The 13,673-nt window shown below is 44.3% G+C and overlaps 1 protein-coding gene across 2 annotated transcripts in view; it reads left to right on the top strand.

Annotated features, from left to right (window-relative positions):
* LOC138267979 (F-box/LRR-repeat protein 2-like) overlaps positions 1-13,673 on the top strand; it is a 127,687-nt gene that overhangs the window by 48,779 nt on the left and 65,235 nt on the right. Inside the window, exons 1-5 of one of the 2 annotated variants that reach the window (XM_069217285.1) lie at positions 497-593; positions 3,891-3,992; positions 6,309-7,292; positions 7,620-7,835; positions 8,619-8,828. In XM_069217285.1, coding sequence (XP_069073386.1) covers positions 3,957-3,992; positions 6,309-7,292; positions 7,620-7,835; positions 8,619-8,828 — 1,446 coding nt within the window. In that variant the 5' untranslated portion in view covers positions 497-593; positions 3,891-3,956. Of the gene's footprint in view, positions 1-496; positions 594-3,890; positions 3,993-6,308; positions 7,293-7,619; positions 7,836-8,618; positions 8,829-13,673 lie in introns of those variants that run through there. The other variant, XM_069217284.1, reaches the window with a different exon arrangement.

Raw genomic sequence — 13,673 nt, 5'->3', positions numbered from 1 at the left:
TAGAATCAAGAGGTGATGAATTTTAATAGACCACTTGGCACGTTTTACACCCAGTAGCCAAGAAAAATGTAAATTTAACATGGTTGCAGAGGCGTTAATGTCAGTTGCGATGTAGATCAATAGTCCACCCTTTGGACGTTCCCTTAACTTTTCTTGCAAAGTTTTGGAAATCATGAAATTCTGTTAGAGGTACAGGCTCTAAGGTCCATGTTTCTTGAACAAGTATGACATTAAGATCCTTCCAATAGTTTACAGTTTGTGCATCATGGATCTTGCTCTTGAGGCCACTCACATTTCAAGCACAAATATGTAGGAAATCATAAGTGGGATCTGTGCTTGATATACATGTGTCTTGGACCTTGGGTTACGTTCTTAACTGACCGACAAGTGCGGGCAGGAGCAAACTCAAATCATGTATGTCGCTCTGGGTACAAGGCTGTTCAGGGATTACAACAGTGTCTCCAATGTGGCCCTTTTTCCTCTGTTATAGGTTTTCCACCTGCATTCCTCAGGATGGAGGACACCAGAGCACTAATCCGTTTTGGCATGGGGATGCAAGTTGACAGCTTGCAGTCTCTACACAAAAATGTTGGGTAAGCCTCCTCGCTTTGGCTAGTAAGAAACATGCCCCAGGAAGAAAAAAGATATTTTTTCATCAAGGTGGCAGCTAATGCCTGATTTGAGCTCCAGTTTACATCAGTTTGTTCGATTCCCCCAAGGGCCCTTTGGTGGAAGAGACCTTATGTAGTCAATGTGGGCCGACTTGATGAATTAGAGCTTGTTGGTGTTGATATTTCCCTGATTCAGGACATTGTGGGGTCCTCTGGAGCCAGAGTTAGGGATAAACAGTCTGAGATTTTGATGTGGGAGCAGGCGAGGGACTCTTTACCATTTTGCCTGTATTAGTAAAATGAGAGCCATCCCTGCTCGTCCTCAACATTTTACATGCAGGTGTTCCAAAGTAGGGCTTTGCAGCTGTCATTGGTGCTGAGGGTGGGACGATCTAATTCTTGTTGTCAGCCCAAATAATTTGAAGGAGGTCTGATTGCACTTCAAAAATTGGAAATTGTAGAAATCTGTCGGAGTTTCCGAATTTACTGTTATCACAAAAGAGAGTCTGTCCATAATTCTATTTGGTGTTTTGCTGTGCCTGTTTGGCCCTACTTTTGCCCTTACGCACTCTAGAGAGCTAACCATGGAGGACTGGCTCGTGTTTTGTACGTGCTCAGGGCTGGTGTTCCGGCCCAGTATTTTCTACAGGCCTTGCTCTATGGCTGGTAGATATATAATGTTCTTGGGCCTTAAAGTGGGACCATTTATCATAGGGGAACTGTGGGGTTTTGATAGTGATACGTTTTTAGCAGCTGACTTTTTTTTTAAGGCTAAGGTATCCTTTTTGATAATTGGATAGAATTTCGCGGATTATGGGGGCACACCTTCTTGTGATGAGGATTCATCTTCACGTAAAGTTTGTTGCTGCCCTCGCGGAGTCGTTTGAGCCATCATTTTGTAAGATGGAAGATCTTGTTTTTGCTGTCTGACGAATTTCTGTACCTTCTTTCGCCTTGAGTACTATTGTCAGAGGAAGAGTCCTTTGGGCTTGTAGGCAGTGGTTGATGTCTGATCAGCACAACCTCGGACGAGCTGTGGTTGTTGCCAGAAGGGGTTAAGGGGGTCTTAAGCAAGGGATTTTCAACTAAATCTTGTTAACTGAAGCCAACAACTGCCTGCACCTTCCCATCTTATTGATGGATATGGGCGAGCCCTAGTGGACTGTTCCTGAGTGCTCAAGTGACTCGCTATTATTTGAAGCATCTTCTACATTGGTTTCATAAGGTGGAGGTGTTTTCGAGTATATTTTTATTTAATTTATTAAGATTTGTAACCCTGTCAGAAGAGACTTCAGTTTATCAATCAGGGGGGCACATGTTCAGGAAGGAGAGTCAGGTTTGACTAGAAGCCGAACTCTATTGATTTGGAATGTTAAGTCCTCAAATTTAGCGTACATGCTGGTCAGGTAGACCGCCAGCATGTTATAAGACCCACTTGTGGTGCCAATTTTTTGGAATAGAAATTTAAGGCATCCACGGTTGCTTGAAACATTTCTGGGAGCGAGGCCCAATAGTGAATTTTCCAAGCCTTTTTGAGAGGTGGGGTTTTTGACTCCACTTGTAAGGGCACAGGATTAGAAGTGGACTGGAGATTTTATAAATGCCTGGCAGTGAGCCAGGTGTTGGAAAAGTGAGGGCTACACCCCAAGGGATGAATGCTCTGCCATGAAAATCTAGGTAGAAGTTAGTCGAAGATTGGTTGTTGGTTCTTGCTCATGCCGAATCTGATGAAGAGGGATAACTGACAATTTCCTAAACTTTGGCCTTAAATTGTAGGTTGCTCTGCACGAGACATCATGCTTTGGGCCTTGCTTGTGTTGCTGGAGATTGGACTCCATGTTGTCCGAGATTCAGTTTGCTTTGTCTTACCTGGTGATGATGATTTTCCAGATTAGTGTATTCAGTGTCCCTTGGAGGCAGGGTTGTAACAGGTGCTGACTGGTGCTTGACCTATGAGGTTGTTTCAGCAAAGCAGTTTGAAGTGTCTGTGAGCCATTTACTTAATAAGAATGTTCGGGGTAAGCCTTGTGAGGCCGAGGGACAGACCCTTAGCCAGCCTGATTGTGGAGGCTTACACCTTTTCTGCTTTCCTCACCAAATCTTCTAACTTTGATAGCAAAAGGTACCAGTCCACTTGCCTAAACCAACCCTACACCTAGTTCTTAGAATCATGGAAGACAACTGTAGTTTTACAGCTTGGTTCACTTTTTGTTTCATGCGGCCCACAATGGAAGGCCCTCTGTGTTTGTGTTTGAGCTTGCAGCTAGGTGGGTACAAGTAGGTGCTAGCAGTGGTGGAGGCAGGCCATGGGGTCTGCAGTAAAGAGTTGAGCCCTTTTTGCCAGACTGGGGGGTGGGTACCGTCAGCGCATCAAGGAGAAGCCGCACGAGCTGCCCACTTCCATGTGCCCATGGAGCCACACTGCCTACATCTATTGTGTTCTCCACACTTGAGGTTTGAGCACCTTGAGTTGTTACACCGCACTGAGCTCCAGCCAACCGGACTCCGTTACCCACAAATCCAGAGGCCTCCTTCCTCTCTCCTTACCACTGGACGCCTTCATACCCTTAGCGAAATAGGATGTCCTTGGAGTGAGGAACACCTCACCTGAGTGCTCTGTAAATGGAGTGCTCCAAGAGAGTGTTGTGGGCGAGGAGACCTCAAATGACTTCAAGGGGAGCTGTTAAGGGGCTGGTAATCGTCAGTAGGGGATGGCGAAGAACTTGAACCAGCCTTGGACCTGCCCCGGGTGGTGCACTGCAGAGCAAGGCAAAGTGGTGCGCTGCTCAAACAAAGACAATACTGTCCGACCCTCCTGGACCAGTTCACCCATACACATCCACCTGCCTGTGCACCTCTCACCGACCCCTGTTCCCTTCTGGGCTTAATCATTGGCTCTGCTGGGTCCTTGTCTCCTGCTTGTCTTGACTGCTTCTCGTGGGTGAGTGCCCTGCATCTGGTCGACACTTGGCGCTCTCCTGCTCTCATCTAATTCTTGCTCCAAATTCTGTTTTAAGGATCTAAAATTTTAACGGATGCAGAGCAGCACATTGTTTCTTTCAGATGTTAAATAAAGTAGAAGTCTGCAATTCTGTGTGATGTTTCTTAAAATGTAAAGTTGAGCAAGGCAATGCTTTTCCAACATGCTCTGTTTAATATATTCACTTACTTTTATTGTATCATGCAGTGTTTGGATTTTTATTGTTCTCGTATGATTATTCTTCTAATTGAAAAAAGACTGTCTTGACTTAACTGTGTTGTTCTGTGTTTTTTTTTTAGATTATTAGCTACATCTTAAGCTTCCTGTCTGTTACGGACCAGAAGGCAGCAGCACTTGTAAATCGGATGTGGTACTTTGCAGCTCAGGACTCCCAGCTTCAGGTAAAGTAGGACATCTAGTATTGCTCTTGTTTGACTCGAAATGTAAGAAACAAAAACACTCATGGAACTTGGCCATAGCACCTTATGCCCCATGGCTGTGTCATGAACTGTTCCAGCACCTAAGAGTTGCCCATACGTTTTTAGCTCTTCAGAACAAACCAGAAGAGTCTTCATTTCTTCACTTAACTTACTCCCAAGGATTGATCCTCCCCCTTGCTCACCCTACCCCTGAATGTATTACCCTAACTCTCTCCCCACCACCTCACATGGTAAAACACTCTCTCCCATTATGCACCATGCTTTGCAAGCATCCCGGAACACAGTCTGAAATATTCTGCTCGCTAACACTGTTCTGCTATATAATTCTTGAAAGCATGACTGGGATTTGAATCGCTATAAAAATTAATAAAAATACAGAAAGACGCTTTTATTTTGCACAATGGTGAACAAGACATGTGAAACAACTGCTGAGGAAATAAATGATAAAGGTCTGCTGAAGTTTGGTTATGAAGCTGTGATGACGTTTGTGTTTCATGGAAGGTGAGCTAGATAACTTGTGTTGAGCATATGAAATGGGCAGTTATCAAAACTGATGGTGGATGAGTAGTTTTAACAACAATGTTTGTGGGTAAAGGTGGTAGTGGAGAAAATATTGACAATGTGATGGAGAAATGTGTGTGGGCAGCACTGGTCTAAACTATTTGGTGTGGATTGATCAATCAATCAGTCAAATAATTTCTTAAGCGCACTACCCACCTGTTAGGGTCTCAAGGCGCTGTGGGGGGGGGGGGGGGGTTGCCCGTTACTGCTAAAAAAGCCAGGTTTTGAGGTGCTTTCTGAAAGGTTAGGAGGTCCTGGGGCTTGCTTAGGTTGGTGGGGAGGGAGTTCCAGGTCTTGGCGGCGAGGTGGGAGAAGGCTCTGCCGCTGGAGGTGGTGCATTGGATGCAGGGGATTGTAGCGAGGTCGGCGGAGCGGAGCTGTCAAGTTGGTATGTGGAAGTTTACTTGTTCATTGAGGTAGGCCGGTCCAGTGTCGTGGAGGGCTTTGTGAGCGTGGACGAGGACTTTGAAGAAGATCCTTTTGTTGATGGGCAGCCAGTGTACGGATCTGAGGTGGGTGGATATGTGTTCATGGCGAGGGAGGTTGAGGATGAGACGTGCGGCTGCGTTTTGAATTCGCTGGTGTTTTCTTTGAAGCTTGGCTGTGGTCCCTGTGTAGAGGGTGTTGCTGTAGTCCAGTCTGCTGCTGATGAGGGCGTGGGTGACCATTCTTCTTGTTTCTGAAGGAATCCCTTTGAAAGTCTTGCGTAGGTGTTGAAGCAGGAAGATGATATGGCGTTGATTTGCTGAGTCATGGAGAGAGATCAGTCTAGAACGATGCCAAGGTTGCATGCGTGGGCGGTGGGTGTTGGGGGTGGTCCGAGGGTGGTGGGCCACCAGGAGTCATTCCATGCCATCTTGTGTTGGGGCCGAAGATGATGATTTCTGTTTTGTTTGAGGTTAGTTTGAGGTGGCTTGCTGTCATCCATTTGGCGATGTTGAGGAGTCCGGTGTGCAGGTTTATCTTGGTGGTGGCTGTGTTTCTGGTGAGGGAGATCATGAGCTGGGTGTCGTCTGCATATGAGATGATTGTGATTCTGTGGTGGCGGAGGATGTTGGCGAGAGGGGCCATGTAGATGTTGAAGAGGGTGGGGCTGAGGGAGGATTGATGATGTTGGGACAGACTAATTGTTTGGAATTGGTATTTCATTTTTCACCTCTGAAGGAGAATTTTTGGAGTGAGTGGTGATGGTTGCTTTTGGGAATGGAGTGAGCAATAATGAATAGAAATATTGAGAGGCATTATCAAAATCAACGTGGAGGGTTGTGGGGGAGGTGTGGATTGGTGGTGTGGCAGCAGGTATACTTTTTAAGCGTAGTAAGGGAAGGAGGAGAGAATGTGCGAGAGCTGGTGGAGAGAGGGTGGTCTTTTATCACATGTAAAGGGGAAAAGATCCCAAGAGAGAGGGGGAGGAAAGCTTTACTGTGTACGCGTCTTCCTCCTAATACCTAGTCTCTCCCTCGATGACACTGATGGGGCAATATACCACATAACATTGTAGACAGGGAGGTATCAGTAACAGAGTCTTTGTCATTTAAGTGTTCCAACTATCATCAGAGAAAACTCAAGCTTTGCTTTTCTGGTTTGTGATGATACTTGGAATCTACCCATCTGAAATTCCATTTAAAGCTTTGCATGTGTTGCTTCAAATTAAAATCTGAGTTTTATCATTGCTTTTCTGAATTATTCCAATATGGCTGTCTGTTCTGTCCACAGAGAAAGCTTGTTTACTGTCTTCCAGCCACCTCATCTGCTCTCAACACCATTGAAGGCTTGTCACGAAGGTGTTCCCCATGCATCAGTTTGAATAGCCTTGATGGATCCACAATTTCACGAGACCTTATTAGACATGTGGCATTCTACCTTGGGCCCTATCTTGAGAGTGTAAACCTGCATGGAAGCAGCCTAACAGACTCCTCTTTCACAACGCTCCTTCTGAGCTGCCCCAACCTGCGCTCCTTGGATCTCAGTGGATGCAACAGCTTGTTCATGTCAGGAACCCTACTGTCAAAACCTGAGATTATTCTTAGGGTTCAGGAGGTCCTAGCCAACCTGCAGGAATTAAATCTCGCTGGCATACGCTACTTGTCTGATCTGATGTTTAACCGTTTCACTAGCTGCACTCCCCATCTGGAGAAGCTCTCATTGGCCCGCTGCCACATCGCATTTGAGTTTGATCCATACCGAGGTTCTAACGAGTATAACTCTTCAGCCATCCTTTCATTTCGGAATGTGCTAAGGTTCTTAAAAGGGCAAGTGAACTGCATGAGATCACTAGATTTAAGTGGTACTGGAATCACCAAGGAAGCAATCCGCTCCTTCGTGCAGGTGGAAGGGCTACACCTGGCAGAGCTCATCCTGCAGAATTGTCGAGACCTCTCTTCTGAGGCTGCTATCCTTTTAAGCAAACACCAGCCCGACCTGACCACCCTTGATCTGAGTGGTTGCACTGAGATGTCAGACAGTGCTGTGCTATCTGTGTCCTCTCGCCTTCAAAACATCCAAAATCTGAGCCTGGGGAAAGTTCAGTGGTTGACAGACAAGGGCCTTGCAGGTATTGCTGATCTGGAGAAGCTGCGGTCCCTGGATTTGTCAGAGTGTTCTCTGGTGAACGGGACCGAACTGGTGAAGGGTTTCTCAGCTCCACACCTCCAACCCAAGCTGGCATCCCTCAACATGGCCTGCTGCTCGATGCTCAAGGTATGTTCTCATCAGGTATAGTTTTATAGGGAGACACATCTGCAGTAACAAGTGCTATAAATGAAACACTTTGCTATTGCTATTATTATTTTTATTATTATGTTCTTTTCATGGCTTTGGACAGTCATTCTTGAAAGAGCATCCCTTTTCATAGTAGTAAACTTCCCTGTCACTGTTTAAGGTGTATTTCTCTTACTGAGACCGACACTCACAGCATGATTGCAATAAAATACAAAATTTTAGGCCAGGAAGAAACTTTGCTAAATAAGGTGGAATGCTATAGAGTTAGTATACATAAAGTATTTTCTGTGTATCTTCTCCTAACAGGATATGTATGTGGTCTCCCTGGTGCGCTCACTTAGTGGGTGTTTGCGAGTGTTGGACCTCTCCTCCTGCATGTCGCTCACTGATGTGAGCCTGCGTGCTATCTGCACGTATCTTCTCCACCTGACTGTACTGCGTCTTGCCTGGTGTAAGGAACTGACAGATTGGGGCTTGCTCGGCCTAGAGGAACCCAGACAGGATGTTAAATTACAAGAAGAGGTAAGGTGGAATCTATAGCAACAAAAGAACATGTCTCAATACAGGGCTTCCAGAGGATTGAAATAGGGTATTGATCTATTATACCTATTGCATGTTTTGCTTTTTTCGTTCCTTTAGCTAGAGGAGAGCACCATGTATCACACTAGGAACAGTTAAAGAGTAGTTTGTGACTAAATGGTGTAAGCATGAAATATAGCATCATAGGAATGTGAGATATCAATGTGCCTAAAGTCTGAGAATTCCTAGCACTTTTTGATTAGAGGTATTTGAATAATGTCTCGGATATTAAAGTTCACAAAAGCTTGAACCTGTTATGGTTGGAGACACATTAAGTTTGTATTGCAAGATTAGTGAGATTATTGTTCTTACTAGACAAGGATGTTTGTGTTGTAAGAATGAAAATGTGCAACCTAGCCTAATGTAGTAGATAGCAATAACATTTTATAGGAGGGATCTTTTAATATATTTTAAGGCTGCATTGTACATGTCTCCCTGGCCCTCTCCAAAATGCTCAGTGCTGACTCATAAAGAAGAGAGAGTTACTCATTGTCTCACAGTAGTTCATTCCTAGAATTATTTTCCTAAAAGCAGTTTTAAGAAATGGCTGACAGTTAATCCTAATTTGCAATACTTGTACGAGACTCTCCATTTACCTTTTGGAATGAGAGCTAATTAAAAAATATCGTTTTTTTTTTTGCTTGGCACTCCGAACCTCTGTGATGAGCAGGGAGAGTGTTTTTAGTTTTGGGTGTGGATTTGTAATTTCTTCCCTTTTTTGTACAGAAGGACATGGGACCAAAGTTCAGCCGGACGTTTGGAAACATGGGTTTTTTTGTACCTCCTCCTTATGTGGATGACAGGCCTCGGCTGCTGACAGAATCTGATCTTAAGACATCTCAGGAGAAACCAGGGCCTTCACTTAGGTCTTTGAAGAATCTACAAGAATTGGATCTCACTGCATGCAGCAAAGTCACAGACAGCAGCATCGTTGAGGTAAGAAGCAGGCTCTGGGTAGGGAGTGGTGCACACAGTGTTGTAGGCCAGGTTCTGTTGAAGCAAAACAAAAACACAATTTACAGAGTTATCAGTTCTCCCAGGTCTATTCAAGAGTTGCTCATCCAGTCCACTTATTTGCTTTGAACCGTGGGTAGCATCCTGTGGCACATATCCCAATATCACCCATAAAAGTAATAGCTTTTAAAACCACTGAGGCACAGTGTAAAGACAGCTTGCAGGACATAGCCCTACTGAAGAGAGTTATGGCTTCAGTTCCCAAATGCAATTCTTCGTTAAATTTCTCTCAACTATTTCAAATTACTGCAGTCAGGATCACAAACTTAAACTTTCATGAAAATATTTGCTGCACTTGACATGCAAATCTTGACCACCCATAATTTCCTTTTGCGCACAACCACTGGCTATCTGGTCAGTTTTCATGGGAAGGTTAATAACTTTTGATGGGAATTTTAAGAACAATCCTTTTTTGATCTAATAACAGCATCCTACACGAGGTTCACACACTTGCACATATACTTGTAAAGCAGATTGTTTTTTAAAGTATTGTTTACAAAGCTGGATGTGAGTATAATTGGCACAGTATTTTACGCTTTAATATGATGTAACAAAAAGTTTATGTGAGTCTCTTTTGAATACTGTGACATGCTTCTTTGGGTAATAGAACTGTTTAGGACATTCGTCTCACAATGCAGCCAGGGTTCATACGCATACTAGTCCGTCACTTCCTGTCTCTCATTGTTGGCGGCTTCTCTCCTCTTATGTGTCATTCATTCCTTTTTCCCATCTGTTTTTTATGATCAGTTGAAAGCCAGCGTTGTAGGATACTCAAACGTTGCGCTATAGAAATGGGAAAACAGCACCGTCCTTTGCAGGGCCACATACAATGAACAGTGGCTACCATGCCAAAGTCCACCTTGATTACCATGGAGCAGAAGAAATACTGGCCTGCCAATTCACAGGAAAGAAGCATTCTCTAACACTCTCCAGCCCATGGTGGAGAAATATAGAAAATGCACAGTAATTAGATCACCAGCTTCGTGATCTGATGACCAGCTGAACAGGCCATATTAGCCTGTTCACAGCATTCCCCATACACGTATTGTGTTTAATGGCACACTCACAATTTTTGCTTGTAGTTTTGTTGTTTGCGATCGATTCTACTTATGGAGATTACATGGTACATGTGCATTAGACTACCACATATTTGCTCAAATCTTCAAAATGTCTGGCAGAAAATTCAAAGACTCAAGTAAAGGCAACGAATGACGGAAAGGATGTGCCATTAGAAGCTTGAACACTCTTGTTTAGCAGTGCAGTAGTTATTTATGGCAATGTTGGATGTGGGAAAACCCATGGAAAAGTGACAAGTTTTTCAACTCCAGTACTCCAACTTTATAACTTTTGAACTGTTTGACTAATTTGTAACGCAATAGCATCTGGGGCGCAAATTCCCGAGTCTTGGAAAGCGGCTATTGTTATTCCAATCTTTAAAAAGGGCGACAGATCACTTCCTTGCAACTATAGACCTATTAGCCTAATTGACTGTGTCCAAAAAGCCTTCTGCCACTGCCTCCTAGGAAAGATCGAAGAATGGATGACGGACCGCGATATCCTTAGCCCCCTCCAAGCCGGTTTCCGGAAGAAAATTTCCACCACTGATCAAGCCCTCAGATTCCTATTATTATATTGGAAAACAGTGTTCATTGGTAAAGGCAGTCTTTATGTAGCTTTTGTGGACCTCAAATCTGCTTTTGACCTAGTACCTCGCAACAAACTATGGGACACTCTCTTTCGGATGGGAATCCCGGAGCACATTCTTGCCATTTTGATACGTCTCCACGAGGACAACTACGCACAAGTCAGGTGGGGCAACAAGGGCCAATTAACTGATAGAATCCACGTTTCCCGGGGTGTGCGGCAAGGGTGCGTACTTGCCCCAACCCTCTTTTCCCTATATATCAATGAAATCGTCCCCTCCCTCCTCAGACTGCAGGCTGACGTACCTTCACTTGGCACACAAAAAATCCCAGTCTTACTTTTTGCCGATGACACTCTTCTGATATCCAAGACCCCTAGTGGTCTAAGGAAACTCCTTGCGTGCTTCGAGCATTTCTGCTCATCACAGGGACTCGAAATCAACGCCTCGAAAACAAAACTAATGACCCTCAATCCCCACAGATCTTTTAAAGGGAAGTTTACTTTAGAGGGCTCCACACTTGAGAAGGTGGGCATTTTCAGCTACCTGGGCATAACATTCACTGACAACATGTCCTGGAAGCCACACATAGGAAAACAAGCCCTAAAACTAAAACAAACAACAGGGGTACTACTAAAAAATGTTCACCTCTCACACACAAAACCAATTCGCCCAGCATTACAGTTATAAGAAGCCCAGGCCGTTTCCTCAGCGCTTTACGGGGCTGAACTGTGGGGCTATACCAAAACCCAAGACTTAACCACCGCTGAAAACAACTTCCTAAGAAACCTTGTGTCCCTTCCGCTAAGCACCCCACTGTTCCCTCTTTTCAAGGATCTCGGTATCAAACGCATTGGACACAAAGCCCGCCTGCGACCTCTGCTGTACTGGCGGCGTCTCTGGACCACTCCAGAGCTCGACATCTTCACTGAAGCTCTACAGGTCATCCTAAAAGCCGACCATATTCACAGAATCCCCTGGCTACGATGCATCAAGGGTTCACTGTACTCACTTGGGCTCGATGATCTCTGGAACTCACCAACCACGTCAGTCTTCCCTCGAAAAGCGAACTAAAGAAACTATACTGGCAAATGGCAAATTACGAAGACACAAGAGCTGCACTCCACACTACACTATCTTGTGACTTTGCCAACCTAAAAGAGTCATGCAAGTACGAAGCTTTTTGGGACCTAATCACGGCCCCAAGGGAAAGGAAACTGTACTTCCAGCTCCGCATTGGAACACTCCCATTAAGACTTCTCACCAGTAGCTGGTCACACAATGAATCAACCGTATGCCCAGCTTGCAAAGCCCCCGTCGAGAATCTCCCTCACGTCCTTTTTGCCTGCCCCGCGTACACCGCCCCCCGTAGGAAATGGCTGGCCCCGGCATGCAGACTACTGGGAGTCCGCAGCTCTGTGCTAGCCCTGCGAATCCTCAGATCAGACACTAGGCCAACTCTAGTGATCGCCGTCGCCAAATTCCTCGGAGCCAGTTGGCTTGTTAGAGGGAAAACCCTTCTGGATAAAGACTCCAAATAAGACTGTCCCATCGTCCTGTGCAGCACCTTTTATTCCATTTTTATTCCACTTTTTTCCATTTTCTCTTATCTTTTACTCCCTTTTATCATTATATTTACCTGTAATTATCATTATGTGTATTTATTTGTATTTATTACTGCTTGCGCTTTTTTGGCTCTTGTAGCCGCAATAAAGCTCCTTTGAATTGAATTGACTAATTTGTATTTTCATATTCATGCTGAATGCCTGTATTGTGAACTCCATTACCACACAGATTTGTACAGTATGTATTGAGGTGTCAACCATAACTACAGAATTGTAACTGTGTGGGATATGTGTATGCATGCTCTCCACTTCAACCTAACACACTGCTAATTGAGGACTATGACAGTCTGTTTGTTATGGTCCCAATGATATTGAGAACAATAACGGGCTAATTTCTCAGGTTTTTATGCTTCATTTGAACTTAACCATAAGGTCTCAACATCTGTATTTTTGTGGGAATTTCATAGTTTTGAAATCATGTTGTTTTTGTATATTTCTCTGAGACATACAGATAGGTGATTAATAATAATCATGGTCACTTTAATTTTAAAAATAAACTGTGGATCTCAAGCCAACTCTGAAGGAGCGATATGCGGGGCTGACATGAGATCTGTCTTTCCTGTGCTATAGTTATCACCATGTGGCGGGTGAGGACAGTCGATAGAGAAAATTGTAATTTTGGTCTGTGGCACATCAGATATCATTTTTCTCCAGGCAGTGGGGGGCCTTTTGCACTTCAGTGGCATAACAACAGCCTCCACAGCCCTGCGATGTGGTGAGGGGAGAGGGGAGCTCCAGGGACCCCCTCTGCACAGTACCACTGGCCTGAGAACTACTGAGAGGGTCCTAGGGAGGTAGGGAGGAGGGGAGTTGCGCGTCAAGTACTTAGCAGGGGGGCGCCCCTGAAGTTTCTTACACCACTGTGTCTGATGTATGCCCTCACTTCCCCTTACCTCAGATATATCAGTGGGGTAGCTCCGTGGAGCCACACAATTTTTTTTATGCACCATGGGGATCTTTAGATCTTTTGCAAGATCCATGGATCTAATGTAGCCAAAAGAGCAAAAATTTTAAGATGTTTTCGGCAAATCAGAATAAAACACATCTGTGTATCTTTCTATGAGATTTAGGATACCACATTAAAAAAACTAACAAGGATGCCACAAAATTTGCAGATTGGAACTGCAAATGTATCTGCAAGTCTTTACAGTGCAGAGTTACATATAATAAGCCTTTAAAGAGGCGCAGCTGAGCTTATGTTACCCATAGGAGGAAGGTTGCTTAATCAAATTTATGGTTGCTTCCTCTGATCACAACAACGTCTGTTGGGAAAAATAGGAAATGTATCCCCATAAAAACTTCAGTTAAAGGAAGACTGTAGTTAAATCACAAAACCTAAAAACTACTGTTGATGTCAATGGTGATGTCATTTTTGATGGCATCAGACCCTTTTTGTGTAACATAGGTAAGGGCACGAGGAGTACATTGAGAGGGAGTTATAGTTGTGCACTTCCCCCTGATTGGCACATTTCAGTATTTTTTAGGTTTTGAATTAAAACA

This window comes from Pleurodeles waltl, chromosome 12 (genome assembly GCF_031143425.1).
Source record: "Pleurodeles waltl isolate 20211129_DDA chromosome 12, aPleWal1.hap1.20221129, whole genome shotgun sequence".
In the NCBI taxonomy this organism is placed as follows: Eukaryota; Metazoa; Chordata; class Amphibia; order Caudata; family Salamandridae; genus Pleurodeles; species Pleurodeles waltl.
The sequence above is the reverse complement of the archived record's forward strand: the minus strand, read 5'-3'. Positions and strand labels throughout refer to the sequence as shown.